Source organism: Sus scrofa, chromosome 12 (assembly GCF_000003025.6).
Source record: "Sus scrofa isolate TJ Tabasco breed Duroc chromosome 12, Sscrofa11.1, whole genome shotgun sequence".
Taxonomy (NCBI): domain Eukaryota; kingdom Metazoa; phylum Chordata; class Mammalia; order Artiodactyla; family Suidae; genus Sus; species Sus scrofa.
Genome location: NC_010454.4, coordinates 35,364,839 through 35,381,897, shown reverse-complemented (window position 1 = coordinate 35,381,897; position 17,059 = coordinate 35,364,839). Strand labels below are relative to the sequence as shown.

Below are 17,059 nucleotides of genomic sequence, written 5' to 3'. Positions count from 1 at the left end.
TTTATAATTATGAGTAAACGAGGTTATATAGATGTTTATTGAACTGTGGAACTATTTAAGACAAAGTTTTGCTGTACTCCTTTTATTTATATCTTTAGGTGTATTTTTTTACTTTTTATTTTTTGCTTTTTAGGGCCGCACATGTGGCATACGGAAGTTCCCAGGCTAGGGGTCAAATCAGAGCTGCAGCTGTTGACTTACACCACAGCCATAGCAGCAGAGGATCTCAACCAAGTCTGCAATCTGCACTGCAGCTCATGGCAATGATAGGTCATTTAACTCCCTGAGAGGCTGGGGATTGAACCCATATCCTCATGGTTACTGGTTGGGTTCGTTATTGCTGAGCCACAACGGAAACTCTCAGGCATAATTTATATACCCATAATGTATATGCTTTACAGTTAGTTTGCTTTTCAAAATGGAATTTAGTGAACCTTAAGATTCCGCAGAGATTTTATGGTGTGTAGTTTAGAAGTAAATCATCATAGTGGCTTATTTTGGGGGGTGGGTGGCAGTGACAGTATCTTTATTAGTTTTGTGAAGGTCATTGACATCTTCCCTGTGAAGTAGTTCTAAGATCTAAGATCATTTTCTTTTCCTATGAGAGAATAGCTTCTTATAATTATTTTGGAATGAGTTCTGTCCCTTTGAAAATTTACCCCTGTCACAGTGATAATGAGAAGAAGAGAGATTGCTTGCTATTTCCATAAGTGTCTTTGTAATTAGTGTAGGCACTAGAGAGTTAAACTCATTAAATTTGGTATATAAGTATCCAGTATGTACAAATGAAAGTAATGGCGTTTTTGCAATCAAAATCTAATTTTCTTGCTTCCTTAGCGCTGGCTGACAGAGCAGAGAGCTCAGTGTCCTCATTGCCGGTAAGTGTTTTATCATGACTATTAATATTTTTTACTGTGATTATTTGCAAATTTGAAATAGAGTAAGGTGATGGGGTTAGAGTGTGCCCTAATATAAAGTTCTTTCTGCAATCTGTTAACATTTCTCCTCTTGTGAATACAGTTGAAAAGAAAATAAGCAGACTATCTAGATTTAAAAAATGCTGGAAGTTCCCTTGTGGTGCAGTGGGTCAAGGATCTGGCATTGTCACTGCAGTGGCTTGGGTTACTGCTGTGGCATGGGTTCAGTCCCTGGTCCAGGAACTTCCACATGCTGCAAGTGCAGCCAAAAGAAAAAAAAAAATTTTTAAGTTTTCTGTTTAAATAAAAAAAAAAAAAAAGATAGTAATAAAAAAAGCCTTCTGATCTTGATATTCCCCACCTGATCTTTTCATGAATTAACATTTTCAGAAGATATTGTTAGATTTTAGTATCTGTTCTAGACATTTTTCTATTTGTGTACTGATAGGTATTCATAAATAAATTTTTTCTTTTCACAAGCAAATGTTAATACTGTTTTGCTGTTTGCTTTTTTTCCCATGTGGTGCCTTTCTTGATGGTATGTACACATGACATTTAAAATCAATGTTGAATAATCTGTCAGACTATCCATTGATTTACTTATGCTCTAATTAAGAGATAGTTCTGTTGTTTCCATTTTTGGTTATTTCAAATAATGATGCCAGACTGTATTGAAGGAAAAATTTATTTTTTTATCATTTTACATTCCTAATAATAGATATTGAAAATACCTTTTCCTTCACATTCTTGCCAGCACTGGATATTACTAATCATTTTTTTGTCATATTGTTAGGTCAAAAATGCTATCTTGTTTTTAATATGATTTTTTAAAAAAATTTTTGAAACTGAGCATCTTTTGAAACATTTTTAGCTATTTATAATTTTTTTCTTAAACTACCTCTTAATACCTTATGCCCATTTTTCATGTATTCTCATTTTTCATATATATATGTGTGTATATATATATATATATTTTTTTTTTTTTTTTTTTTTGCTTTTTAGGGCTGCACTCACAGCATATGGAAATTCCCAGGCTAGGGGTCCAATAGGAGCTACACCTGCTGGCCTACGCCACAGCCACAGCAGTGCCGGGTCCGAGCTACATCTGTGACCTACACTATAGCTCACGAAATCCCAGATCCTTAACCCACTGAGCGAGGCCAGGGATTGAACCCGTGTCCTCATGGATTCTAGTCAGATTCTTTTCCAATGAGCCAAGACGAGAACTCCTGTTACTGTTTCGATAGTAATATGGTGTGCATATGGTTGTAAGCTCTATTTTGAGAAATGTGTGTTTTTTTTTTCTTGATGGATTAGTCACCCCCCTCCTTTTTTTTTTTTTTTTTACAGCTTTGAGATAGAATTTAAGAAATTGTAAGATATTTAAAATGTGTAACATGATTATTTGATGTATGTGTACGTTGTGAAAGGATTCTCCTCATTGAGTTAATTAATGTGTCCATCACCTCAATATTTACTTTTGAAATTTGTTTTTAGAAAATGATCTCAAATTCCTGAATGCAAATATTTGTATATATGTTTTCTCTCCAGTGCTCCACTCCAGCTACGAGAACTAGTAAACTGTCGCTGGGCAGAGGAAGTAACACAGCAGCTTGATACTCTTCAGCTCTGCAGTCTGACCAAACATGAAGAAAATGAAAAGGACAAGTATGTTGTCAGTTTCTTTGTTCAAGTGTTTCATAAATTTTGCCGCATGCTTTTTTGTTTTTCCTTTTTTAGGGCCACACTTTGGGCATATGGAAGTTCCAGGCTAGGGGGTGAATCAGAGCTACAGCTGCTGGCCTACACCACAGCCACAACAACATGGGATCCGAGCCACATCTGCAACCTACACCACAGCTCAGGGCATCACCAATTCTTAACCCACTGTGCAAGGCCAGGGGTCAAACCCACATCTCATGAATACTAATCAGGTTTGTTACTGCTGAGCCACAAGTGGAACTCCTTATCCATTTTTTTTTTTTTTTTTTTTTCTTCAGTTGATGGATTGTTGCCCCTGAGGCATATAGAAGTTTCCAGGCCAAGGATTGAATCCTAGCTACAGCTATGACGTAGGTAGGCAAAGCTGGATCTTGTGCCACAGCAGAAATTCCCTCATCCATGTTTTAGCATGTGTTAGAATTTGCTTCTTTTTTAAGGCTGATTAATATTTCATCATGTGTATGTATCATATTTTGTTTATCCATTCATCTGTTGATAGATATTTGGATTGATTCCACTTCTTGGCTGTTGTGAATAAAGCTTCTATGACCATGAGTGTTCATCTCTTCTAAACTTTGTTTCAGTTTTTGGGTGTTTATACTGAGAAGTGGTTTAGCTAGATTATATGGTAATTCTACTTTTAATATTTTGAGGACCCTCCATACTGTTTTCCATGGTGGTTTTACTGTTTACTAGCAGCAGTAATCAAGGGTTCCAGTTTCTCCACATTCTTGCCAACATTTGATGTTTTCTGGTTGTTATCATGACGGCCGTGCTAATCAGTGTGAGGTAATATTGTGGTTTTGATTTGCACTTAATCTGATGATGAGGATGTTGAGCATCTTTTCATATGCATGTTGGCCATTTGTGTATATTTGGAGAAATGTCTTATTGTATTTTGCCCACGTTTTAATTGTTTTTGTTTCAAAAGGTTTGTATTTATTTTTTGTTTGTTTGTTTTTGTCTTTTCCTAGGGCTGCACCCACTGCATTTGGAAGTTCCCAGGCTAGGGGTTTAATTGGAGTTGTAGCCGCCAGCCTACACCAGAGCCACAGCAGCTCGGGATCCAAGGTGCGTCTGTGACGTCCACCACAGCTCATGACAACACCAGATCCTTAACCCACTGAGCGAGGCCAGGGATTGAACCCTCAACCTCATGGTTCCTTGTTGGATTCGTTAACCACTGCACCACGACGGGAACTCCATGTACCACATCTTTATCCACTCCTGTCGATAGATATTTAGGTTGCTTCCATGTCTTGGCTATTGTAGGTGGTGCTGCATTGAACACTGGAGTACATGTATCTTTTTGAGTCATGGTTTTCTCTGGATAGATACCCAGGAGTGGGATTGATGGATTAAATGGTAATTGTACTTTTAGTTTTTTGAGGAATCTCCATAATGTTTTCCATGATGGTTGCACCATTTTACATTCCCACCAACAGTGTAATATGGTTGCCTTTTCTCCATACCCTCTCCAGCATTTCTTTGTAGACTTTTTGATGATGGCCATTCTGGCTGGTGTAAGGTGGTACCTCATAGTAGTTTCGATTTGTGTTTCTCTAATAATATGTGATATTGAACATCTTTTCATGTGTTTTTTGGCTATCTGTATGTCTTCTTTGGAGAATTATCTGTTTATACTTTCTGCCCATTTTTTGATGTTTTTTTTTTGGTCAGGATTTTTTTTAGTTGTAAGAGTTCTTTATTTTGGATATTAACTCATCAGATAGGATTTGCAACTATTTTTTTCCATTCCATAGATTGCCCTTTTACTCTGTTTATTGTGTCCTTTGACATATGGGAGTTTTTGTTTGTTTGTTTGTTTGTTTTTGGCTGCACCTGCTCCTGAGCCTGGGATTGAAATCTCACCACAGCAATGATAGCACTGGATCATTAACCTGCTGTGCCTTAGAAGTTGTTAAATTTTTTTTTTTTTTTTGTCTTTTTGCCATTTCTTGGGCCACTCCCGAGGCATATGGAGGTTCCCAGGCTAGGGGTCCAATCGGAGCTGTAGCTGCCAGCCTACGCCAGAGCCACAGCAACGCGGGATCCGAGCCGCGTCTGTGACCTATACCACAGCTCGTGGCAACGCCGGATCGTTAACCCACTGAGCAAGGGCAGGGATCGAACCTGCAACCTCATGGTTCCTAGTCAGATTCGTTAACCACTGCGCCACGACGGGAACTCCAGAAGTTGTTAATTTTGATGTAGTCCACTTTATGTGTTTTCAGTTTTGTTTGTGCTTTTGGTGTCATAACCAAGAAATCATTACCAAATCGAGTATCATGAAGCTTTTCCCCTGTATTTTAAGTGTTTTATAGTTTTAAGTTTTAGGTCTTATGTTTAGGTCTTTGATCCATTTTCAGTTAATTTTTGACTATGGGATAAATTAAAGATATCTGTTTACTTGGGCTGTTATAACAGGATATCATAGACTGGGTGGCATAAACAACAAAAATTTATTTTCTCACAGTTTTGGAGGCTGGTAGTATCAAGGTCAGAGTATTGTCAGGGTGGTTTCTAGTGAGGGCTCTCTCCTTGACTTAGGTGTGGCTTCTTTTCACTGTGTCATGTGGCCTTTTCTCTGGGTGTGCATACTCCTGCTGGCTCTTTCTCTTCTTATAAGGACACCAGTCCTGTTGGGTTAGGGCTCCACCCTTGTGATCTTACTTAATCTTCGTTATCTCCTTAAAGGCCTGAACTCGAAGTAGTTACATTATGGCTTCAACCTGGGAGTTTGGGGACACAGAGTTCAGTTCATACCCATGTCCAACTTAATCCTTTTGCAAGTGAATACTCAGTTTAAGGGAAAACTTAATTTGTAGTTGTTTAGGGAGTTCCCATGAACTGGCCTAGCTTGGTGGGTTAAGGACCTGGTGTTGACGTGAACTGTGGTGTAGGTCACAGACGCAGCTTGGATCCTGCGTTAACTGTGGTTGTGGCCCAGATCAGCAGCTGGAGCTCCAATTTGACCCCTAGCCCAGGAACTTAGATATGCTGCAGATGTGGGCCTAAAAATGGAAAAACAATAAAATAAAATAGAGTTTTTCATTTCTCATGAGGGTCTGGTATTAATATTGTGCAGTTAATCACATGGGTCTTAGTTATTGTTAACTTTGGCCACATGTAAAAAAGAGAATTTGTGTATGCATAGATGCTCACATGTAGGCATGGACATGTAGTCTGATTTGCCTAAAATGTAGTAATAGGATAGAATTTATCATCTATACAGATGCTCTGAAATGATGTTGTATTTATCCTTTAAAATGAAAGCAGTATGCATTTTCCATGGAATTGTATAGTCCTTATGGGTTAATGAAAACAATATTTTAAAAAAAATGTGTCCACATGCAGTTGTGCAACTTAATTCACAGAATCCATGGAAAACATTTTATATTTCCTGAGATATAGTCATGTAAAATTGGCTGACCTGTTTGCCAAAACTTAGCAGTTTGTTGTGGTAACTATATTCCAATTTTAATTTATTTAATTTATAACTGTACTTTTTTTCCATAATACATAGATGTGAAAATCACCATGAAAAACTTAGTGTATTTTGCTGGACTTGTAAGAAGTGTATTTGCCATCAGTGTGCGCTTTGGGGAGGAATGGTAAGCAGAATTAATTCAGCATATTTTTAGAGTCTAGAAAGCACTGGAATATTTGCTTTAGATAGAAAATAATGTCATTTTGCTCTGTTTATAGAATGAAAATTAAATGCATTTGCTTTGTAGCAGAAACTCTTATATTACACATTTTGTTATTCCAGAAAAACTTATGGGAGATTTTGATGTATCATGTATATCCCTTACATAAATACTTTAATTGAAAACCTGTAAAATGTATATTCATTTGTGAATCTTCTCTTTAGGCTCAAAGTCTTCTTTGATCTGATGTGCTGGTCATTTGGTCTGATATCCTGGTCATGATTTCCAATTTTGGTTTCTTGAAAGTGTGGTAATAAGTAGATATTTGTGAAACAGTACAGACATTTAGATCTTAAGATTTTTTTTTTAATCTAATCCAAAAATAGTTTTTTAAGGTAATTTAACTTTATCAAGTCTAAAACATTTAGTTTTTCTAGGGACAGCTTTTTATTTTATAGTTGTGTTTATTATTTAAGTAATAATTTGGGGTTTTTTGTTTTGTTTTTTGTTTTTGTTTTTGTTTTTGTTTTGTTTTTTTGCTTTTTTTATGGCCACACCCACGGCATATGGAAGTTCCCAGGCTGGGGTCAAATAGGAGCTGCAGCTGCTGGCTTACAGCAACACGGGATCCGAGCCATGTCTGCGACCAACATCACAGCTCATGGCAATGCCAGATCCTTAACCCACTGAGTGAGGCCAAGGATTGAACCTACGTTCTCATGGGTCCTTGTCGGTTTTGTTAAACGCTGAGCCATGAAGGGAACTCCTGTTTAATAATAATTAAATTCTTATAGTAATACAATTAGCATAAATGGATTTGAGAATAAATACAATAGATTTCTGGTAGGAAAGATTAGTTACAGTGCGAACAGAAGTGGGTAGACAAACAGAGGTTGCCTGTTAGCACTGAAAATTGATCATTCTTTGAGTGTTAGCATGTTTTAGGGAGAGGATGGCAGGCAAGTTGCTTGAGTAGAGCTCAATTCAGAGAGCTTTCTGTTAGAATTTGATTACTAATACACTGATTAGAAAAAATTAAGTTCTCACAATTTTCTACTTGAGTGGGTTTTGTAAAAGCAATGGAAATATTCTTTTCCATACTGCACGTGAACATATAAAAATCCATATCTTTTTTCTCTTAGAGACCATGGCTCAGTGCTTTGGTTGAACAAGACAGTTCTAATAAGAACTTACCTGTTAGAGGAATTTTCTTTTTCGTTCTTTTTTTTTTTAAGAGCTGCACCTGCAGCATATGGAAATTCCCAGGCTATGGAGTTCCCGTCGTGGCGCAGTGGTTAACGAATCCGACTAGGAACCATGAGGTTGCGGGTTCGGTCCCTGCCCTTGCTCAGTGGGTTAACGATCCGGCGTTGCCGTGAGCTGTGGTGTAGGTTGCAGACGCGGCTCGGATCCCGCGTTGCTGTGGCTCTGGCGTAGGCCGGTGGCTACAGCTCTGATTCAACCCCTAGCCTGGGAACCTCCATATGCCGCGGGAGCGGCCCAAGAAATAGCAACAACAACGACAAAAGACAAAAAGACAAAAAAAAAAAAAAAAAAAAAAAAGCCCAGGCTAGGGTTGATTGGAGCTCCAGCTGTTGGCCTACACCACAACCATAGCAATGCAGGATCTGAGCTGCATCTACCACCTACACTGCAGTTTTGGGGCAAAGCCAGATCCTTAACCCACTGAGTGAGGCAAGGGATCAAACCCACATCCTCATGGATATTGGGTTCTTAACCCACTGAGCCACAATGGGAACTCCCAGAACTTACTTATAATAGAAATTTAAGTTTTATTTACCAATCAAGAGTTGTGAATTTGTTTTTGGTTGGTAAATCCAAAAAATAGTTCTTTGAAAACAGCTGGATTTGTGAGGTTAATTGCATGGGTCATGTCTTCACAGAACTCTCTGTGGCATGAGGAATGGATGCATTGATTTTGCTAACATACTGTTGGTCTTTTCCTGAAGTACCTTTCTAATTTATTTATTTGTGCTAGAGACTGGGGGTTCAGTAATGAACAAGACAGGTATCAAAGAACTAGTTCCGTGTTTAATTGCTATTGTGATAAATACTAAGAATAAGTAGATAGTGTTTTTGTTTGTTTATTTTGCTTTAGGGCTGCAGGTATGGCATATGGAAGTTCCCAGGCTAGGGGTCCAGTTGGAGCTACAGTTGCCAGCCTACACCATAGCCACAGCAACGTGGGATCTGAGCTACCTCTGCGACCTACACCACAGCTCACAGCAACACCGATCCCCACCCACTGAGGGAGGCCAGGGATTGAACCTGAATCCTCATGCATACTAGTTGGATTCATTTCTACTGTGCCACAATGGGAACTCCAGTATATAATGTTGATAAGAGTGAATAACCATGAGACCTGACCCTGTAAGCCTGAGTTAAGCTCCAAAGGATGAGGAGTCAAGTGGGTGGAGAATTTGGAGAGAGTATATGGAAGAATTATTTTTGAATATTGAGTTGCTTTTGCAAAGGGCTGGTGAAAAGAAGTTTGAGGACATGGAAGAAGGCTAGTGCTGACCAAGAGAATAATGACAGATTTGGTTGTGTCCGATGGTTTGGGCCAGGGTTAAGGATTTTGGTTCTGTCTAATGAGTGAAGATTTCTTGGCAAGTAAACATTTTGCTAAAGTTTATTATCTGAAATCTTGAAGGATTTCCTACATGGGCCAAGCTCTGGCCTGTTGTAACAAAGACAGCCAAAAGATAAAATTTATTTGAAATTATTTACCAGTTTATTAGTATCCATTGTGTTAAGAAAGGATTGCAAATGCAGATGAGATACGAAAGTGTTCTAATACTGCTCATTAATTTAAATAGCATGGCGGACACACCTTTAAACCTTTGGCAGAAATTTACGAGCAGCATGTTACTAAAGTGAATGAAGAGGTAGCCAAACTTCGTCGGCGACTCATGGAACTGATCAGCTTAGTTCAAGAAGTGGTAAGACTGCTGCAAAAAGATCATTATCCCTTTTAGAGTCTATAATATATATTTTTTATAATGTAAATGAATCAGATGTTGAATTCAAGATTTGTATTTATAGTCATTCTCACCAACTTCAAACTAGCTGAGGAATTTGCATCTAACTCCCTTACCTGTTCTGAAGTAGGATTGCTTCTTCTTATGCTGAAATAGAGAATCAATGAGTTAATTAAGCCTGTTTGTTATAGAGTCAGTAATTGACTCTTAAACAGAATCAGTATTGACATTTGCACTCATCAAGTCAGGCATTCTTTAGACCCCCAGCTTTTGGGAGAGTTTTTGCTACCAAGGAATGGATTATTTTTAATGTCCTGAATTAAAACTACTCTGCAGAATTAAGAGAATAACACTATTCCTTAGCAACTGTATGGGTCAAATAGCTTTGGGGAGCTATTTACCACATTGAAGTACTAAATATATTTTTAGAATATATTTAAAGTTACCAGAATTGCAGTTATTAGTGAGGTTTGCAGACCATTCCTAACTTAAAATGTCTTTATTTTACTTCTATAGGAATCAGGATCAAAATCACCATTTAAAACATTCTTTTTTTTTAATTATTAAAAAAATTTTGGCTGCGCATGTGGCACATGAAACTTCCTGGACCAGGGAATTGAACCTGAGCTGCAGCTGCAACCTGCGCCACAGCTTCAGCAACACCAGATTCTTTAACCCACTATGCCTAGCTGGCGATGAAATTCTCATCTCTGTAGCGACCTAAGTTGCCACAGTTGGATTCTTTTTCTTTCTTTCTTTTTTTTTTTTTGCTTTTTAGGGCCACACCCATGGCATATGGAGGTTCTTAAGCTAGGGGACAAATCAGAGCTGCAGCCTCTGGCCTACACCACAGCCACAGCAGCTCACAGCAAGGCCAGATCCTTAACCCACTGAGTGAGGCCAGGGATTTAACCCGCAACATTATGGTTCCTCATGAGATTAGTTTCCACTTCGCCACAATGGGAACTCCAGCAATCGGATTCTTATCCCAGTGAGTCACAGTGGAAACATCCTGTAACATTCTTTATACAGGAAATAATGCTTTCCAGTTGCATATATGCTACACAAAATCATTTTGTAATATAAACAAGTTGGATGGCTTCTCTTTGGCCATTACTTTACTACTTTTCTTTCTATTATTTTCTTTTGGCAGCATTTAAATTTGGTCATGAGGGTGTTCTAGTTTGCGATTCTCAATCCTTTTGCTTATCATAATAGTAAGTATAGGAAAGATGGCTTTTTTTTTTTTTTTTTTCCCTAGGGCCACACCTGAAACATATGGAAGTTTTTAGTCCAGGGGTCGAATTGGAGCTGCACTGCCAACCTACACCACAGCCACAGCAATAGCAGATCCAAGCTACATCAGCCACCTAAGCTGCAGCTTGTGGCAATGTGGCAACCTTTTGATCAAGGCCAGGGATCAAACCTGCATCCTCATGGATACTAGTTGAATTCTTAACCTGCTGAGCCACCATGGGAACTCCTACTTTGTTAATTTTAAATAATTTTTTTCTGAGTGTCCTATGATATATGAGTAATTAAAAAGCATTATTGACTTAACAGTGCTTTTTTTTTTTTTTTTTCTTTGCCACACCCAAGACATATGGAATTTCCCAGGCCAGGGCTCAGACCCAAACCACAGCAGTGACGATGCCTGATCCTTAACCAGGGAACTTTGGCTTACAGTTTTTAAAGAGGAAAGCAACTGATTTTAAAATAATTGCGATGATTGCATTAACATGTATTTACTTCTGTTTTAAAAATTCCTCAATTACAACTTTTTTACCTGTTTTTTGTCTAGGAAAGAAATGTAGAAGCTGTAAGAAATGCAAAAGATGAGCGTGTTCGGGAAATCAGAAATGCAGTGGAGATGATGATTGCACGGTTAGACACACAGCTGAAGAATAAGCTTATAACATTGATGGGTGAGTGTGCTTCTATATACAGGGTGCTTTGAACCTCCTTGATGTTCAATCTTTGAAGAGTATAATAACTTTGGTGAGTTACTATAGGCTAGGAAAATACTGCTTTAGGAGTTCCCTAGTGGCTTAGCAGGTTAAGGATCTAGTGTGGTTACTGCTGTGGTGTGTTTGATCCCTGACCCAGGAATTTCTTCATGCTGAGAGTGCAGCCAAAAACAAACAAAAAAACAAAATTTATACCTGTTAAATATCCCTCTGTATTAATTAACATTACACCAAGTTGCTATCAGAGGATTTTCTTCCAGCTCTTTAAACTTTGTGATTTACGAAGAAAATTGTCTGATTTGGCATGCATGCCTATGTTGTTATTGCACTTTTTTTTTTTTTTTAAGACATGTAAAGCAGTTTCTTTTCTATGATAATTCCTTTATCCCCATGTGTTACCACCATCTTGAGACTGTTTTCGTCTTTGGTCACTCTCTCTTTTTTTTTGTTTTTTTTCATTTGCCTTTTTTTTTAGGGCAGCCCCTGTGGCATATGGAAGTTCCCAGGCTAGGGGTTGATTTGGAGCTGCAGCTGCTGGCCACAGCAACGCCAGATTCAAGCTGCATCTGTGATCTACACCACAGTTCAAAGCAACTCCAGATCCTTTAATCCACTGAGCAGGGCCAGGGATTGAACCCGAGTCCTCATGGATATCAGTCGGGTCCATTAGTGCTCAGCCACAATGGAAACTCCAAGAATATGCCTCTTGCTGACATTTAATATAAACATTTGGCCCACTTAATACATTCTTTTTAGGCTGCAGTTAAATTTTGGGGAGGAATTATTTCAGAATAGTTGAATGATTAAAAAATTTACTTTTCTACATCTTTATATTCCTTTAGATGAAGGAATGACATCAATTACATTACAAAATATGTTGTCATTGTGTATTTCTTAGAAGAATTTAATAGACCTACACTGCATTTTATCTAACAGTATAGTTAGGATTGGTTCTGAAATACTCTTGTCAAAGTTAATGTGATATATTCAACCTCTTCTGGCAGAATGTTTTAGGTAGCTGTAATGAAGAAGTATTGCATACTTGAAATTCCCTGTTAGTGCATGTGTTTAATGAAAGTTAATACCATTCTTGAACCAATAACAAACCTGAGTGTTGGACTTTTGCTGTTTTTAAATAGGTCAGAAGACATCTCTGACACAAGAAACAGAGCTGTTGGAATCCTTACTTCAGGAGGTAGAGCATCAGGTGATGAAATATTAAAAGAAATGAGATAAAAGTCTTTATCCATTTTTTTGTGGTGATGCTTTGAAAGTTTTTTGGGATTTCCTTCTTTGGCACAGTGAGTTAATGATCAACCTTGTCTCTGTGGAGGTGCTGGTTTGATTCCCAGTCCTGTGCAGTGGATTAAGGATCTGGAGTTGCTGTAGCTGTGGCATAGGTTGCAGCTACAGCTCATATTTGATCCCTGGCTGGGGAACTTCCGTATGCTACAGGGGCAGACAAAAAAGAAAAAAAAAAGTTTTTCTTTTTTCCCCCACAGAATATATTAGATCAAAAGATCAGGAGATCTTGTGTTATATTGGGTTTTTTATGAAATAGGAGTCAGCTGATTCTGTTCAAGGTTTCTCCATTATGTTCGGGATCTAGATACATTTAATAAGATTGCTTTTATGAAAATGGAATTATTTTTACTGAGAATAATAGCAATTTAAATCTATAAAAGATTAAAATCTTTTATCGTGACTTAAGTGGTGATTGTAAGATAGAATGTGATTGCTAATTGTTAAAGTGAGTCTTAGGATAAAATTAACATCTTTATTAAGGTTTTTTTTTTGGGTTTTTTTTTTGTTTGTTTTTTTTGTTTTGTTTTTTTGCTTTTTAGGGCCACACCTGCGGCATGTGGAAGTTCCCAGGCTAAGGATGGAATCGTGCATCCCTATGGATACTAGTGGGGTTTATACCCCACTGAGTCACAACCCGAACTCCGAAGGAAATTTTTATTACATATTAAATATCATTTATTGCTTTAGATGTTTGGAACACAGAGGTGGATAAAATAGCAAAAAAAAAAATCTGTCCGAAAAGAGTTTATAATTTAGATTGGGAGTAGCTTAGGGATAAAGTACATACTGGATGAAGAGATAAGATATGTAGTGTTTCATTTATTTGGTATGTTTATCTGTCTTGAATTTGGTGATTGGAATTCTCAAATTCCTTCATGATAGACACTGTCTTCTGTGATTGTTCTCTAAATTATCATCCTGAGAATTCCCTTCATTTCTTCTTAGTTTGAATTTCATGTTTCCTGATTGCCCCTTTCTGGCTCTTTATTGACATGTTTGTTTTGGTGTCATACTTCCTCAGTGGCTTTCATGAAAAGGTAATGAGAACAAATTTTTTATTTTTGTATGGTCACACCCACAGCATATAGATGTTCCTGGTCTAGGGATCGAATCAGAGCTACAGCTGCCAGCCTACATCATAGCCACAACAAAACCAGATCCAAGTTGCATTTGCGACCTGGGATGCGGCTTACAGCAACCCTGGATCTTTAACCCACTGAGTGAGGCCAGAAATCGAACCCGAATTCTCATGGATACTATTCATGTTCCTAACCCTCTGAGCCATAGCGGAAACTCCAGAATAAAATTTTTTTTATTTTTAGGGCCACACCTGCAGCATATGGAGGTTCCCAGGCTAGGGGTTGAATCAGAGCTGTAACCTCTGGCCTACGCCACAGCCATAGCAATGCCAGATCTTTAACCCACTGAACGAGGCCAAGGATTGAACCTGCAACCTCATGGTTGCTAGTCAGATTCGTTTCCGCTGCACCATGACGGGAACTCCTGATTAGCTTTTTAATAAATGCCAGCTGGTTTCCTGAAGAGATTGTACCATTTGTATTTCCGTCACTAGTCTGAGAATTCCAGGTTTTCCACATCCTTGCTAATAAGTGACATAGTCTACTTTTTATTTTAGCTGTTCTCATATAGGAGTTTGATAATTGATTATGGCTTTAATTTGCATTTTCCTTATAACTAAAGACACTAAGCATCCTTTCAACCTATTTGCCATCCATATATCTTCTTTTTTGTGGTGTCTGTTCATATCTTTTGCCCATCATATTGTTACCTTATCGAGTTTTCAGAGTTCTCTACATGAATACTGGATGTAAGTCCTTTATTAGGTGCTTTTGCAAAGATTGTCTTCACGTCTGTGGCTTGTCTTTTCATTCATTTAAAAGTATCTTTTGCAAGGACATTTGATGAAGGAGTTCCCATTGTGGTGCAGCGGAAACGAATCCCACTGGGAACCATGAGGTTGCGGGTTCGATCCCTGACCTCGCTCATTGGGTTAAGGATCCGGCATTGCCGTGAGCTGTGGTGTAGGTCACAGACACGGCTCAGATCCCGAGTTGCTGTGGCTCTGGCATAGGCTGGTGGCAACAGCTCCGATTAGACCCCTAGCCTGGGAACCTCCGTGTGCCTCGGGGTGCGGCCCTCAAAGGACAAAAAAAAATTTTTTTTTGATGAAGTCTAAGTTAACAATTTGTTCTTTTGGTGACACAGCGAAGAAATCTTGACCTACCTAAGGTGAAATCACAAAGATTTTCTTCTGTGTTTCCTTTCAGAAGGTTTGTAGTTTAGCTTTTATATTTAGGACTACTAACTACTTTGATCCATTTTTGTATGTGAGATATGTGGATCAAGGTAGTTTGTTTTGTTTTTGTTTTTTGCATGTGGCTATCCAGTTGTTCCAGCACCATTCATTGAAGACCAGTCTTTCTCCACTGAATTGTCTTTGTATCTTTTTCAAAAATTAATTGTCCTTTTGTACATTGTTCTATTGATTTATTTTATGCCACTACTGCATTTTTTTCTTTTTTTGTTGTTTTTGTTTTGGGCATGGGGGCACAGTCATGGCATATGGCAAGTTCCTGGGCCAGGGATTGAATATGAGCTGCAGCTGCAACTTATGCTGCAGCAGTGCCAGATCCTTAACCAGCTGTGCTGGGCTGGGGATCAAACCTGCATCTCTGCAGCAACCACAGCCACTGCAGTTGGATTCATAACCCATGGCACCACAGTGGGAACTCCTGCTCTTCCTTTTTTTAGAGTAATTTTTGGTTATTCTAGGTCCTTTGCATCTTGATATGAACTTCAGGGTTTTTTTTTTTGTTTTTTTTTTTTTTTTTTTTTTTGGTCTTTTGTCTTTTTAAGGCCACATTTGCGGCATATGGAGGTTCCCAGGCTAGGGTTCTAATCAGAGCTGTTACCACCAGCCTATGCCAAAGCCACAGCAATGCCAGATCCGAGCCTCATCTGCGACCTACACCACAGCTCACAGCAACGCTGGATCCTTAACTCACTGAGCGAGGCCAGGGATCAAACCCACAACCTCATGGTTCCTAGTCAGATTCGTTTCCGATGCGCCATGACGGGAACTCCCATATGAACTTTAGAATCAACTTGTTAGTTTCTACCAAAAGAAAATTTTGGGGGTTTGATTGGAAATGCTTTGGATCTATAGATCAATATTGAGTCTTCGTTTCACAAAGACTCCATTTATTTCAGTAGTGTTTTGTAAGCTTTCAGTGTATAAATTTTTCATATCTTTTTTCAGGTTTATTCAGTATTTCAGAATGTTATAAATGGTGTTTTTTAAAAATTTCCAATTTCTAACTTGTCTAGACAATTGATTTTTGCATTGATCTCTTATCCCGCAGTCTTGCTAAATTTATGTTTTAGTTCTAGGAGGTATTTTGTAGATTCCGTAGCTTGCCTAAAGATAATCACTATCTCTGACTAAGACAAATTTCTCGCTGATCTGGCTGCCTTTTATTTCTTTTTCTTGTCAGGTGTTAACTCCACAGATTTCCTGTGTAATGTTGATTTAAGATGGTGTAGCCCTGAGTGTATTGTAGATGGCCTTCATCAGGTTTGGGAATTCCTTTCTATTCCCATTAGATGGCGTTTTCATTAGGATTGAATGTTGGATTTTTTCAAGTGCTTTTCCTACATGTATTGAGATGATTATATATCATTTTCTTTTTTAGTTCTTAAATAAATTAACTTATTCTTTTTTTTTTTTTGGCCGCATTTGTGGCATGCAGAAGTTCTGGGGCCAAGAATCGAATCTGTGCCACAGCTGTGAGCAGAACCACAATGCTAGATCCTTAATCTACTGTGCCACCAAGTGAATTCCTATTAAACCAACTCATATCCTGGTATAAAAGCCTTGATTTCAACATTATTGCATCTAATTAATTAAAACTTTTAACATTTTCTTACATTTGTGCATCAGGGACATTAGACCGTAGTTTTCTTTTCTCAAAGTGTTTCTCTCTGACTTTGTTATCAGGATAGTGCTGGCTTTAAAGAATGGGTTTTTTTTGTTTGTTTGTTTGTTTGGTCTTTTTGCCTTTTCTAGGGCTGCTCCCAGGGCATATGGAGGTTCCCAGGCCAGGGGTCCAATCGGAGCTGTAGCTGCTGGGCCTGTGCCACAGCCACAGCAATGTGGGATCCAAGCCATGTCTGCGACCTATACCACAGGTCATGGCAATGCTGGATCTTTAACCCACTGAATGAGGCCAGAGATCGAACCTGCGTCCTCATGGATACTAATCAGATTCATTTCCACTGAGCCATAATAGGAGCTCCAACGTATGAGTTTTTTTTGTTTGTTTGTTTTTGTTTTTGCCTTTTTCCAGGGCCACACCTGCGGCATATGGAGGTTCCCAGGATAGGGGTCTAATCGGAGCTGTAGCTGCCAGTCTATGCCAGAGCCACAGCAATGCAGGATTTGAGCCGCATCTGCAGTTTATACCACAGCTCATGGC

At 38.5% G+C, this 17,059-nt stretch overlaps 1 protein-coding gene across 9 annotated transcripts in view; it reads left to right on the top strand.

Moving 5' to 3' along the window:
- The window catches only part of TRIM37 (tripartite motif containing 37), a 134,173-nt gene that overhangs the window by 11,567 nt on the left and 105,547 nt on the right, over window positions 1-17,059 (top strand). For 5 of the 9 annotated variants that reach the window (XM_013981116.2, XM_021067284.1, XM_021067282.1 and 2 more), the window contains exons 3-8: window positions 838-878; window positions 2,469-2,585; window positions 6,166-6,253; window positions 9,130-9,252; window positions 11,093-11,216; window positions 12,398-12,465. In XM_013981116.2, coding sequence (XP_013836570.2) covers window positions 838-878; window positions 2,469-2,585; window positions 6,166-6,253; window positions 9,130-9,252; window positions 11,093-11,216; window positions 12,398-12,465 — 561 coding nt within the window. The remainder of the gene's footprint in view (window positions 1-837; window positions 879-2,468; window positions 2,586-6,165; window positions 6,254-9,129; window positions 9,253-11,092; window positions 11,217-12,397; window positions 12,466-17,059) is intronic. The other 4 variants (XM_021067287.1, XM_021067283.1, XM_021067286.1 and 1 more) reach the window with 1 other exon arrangement.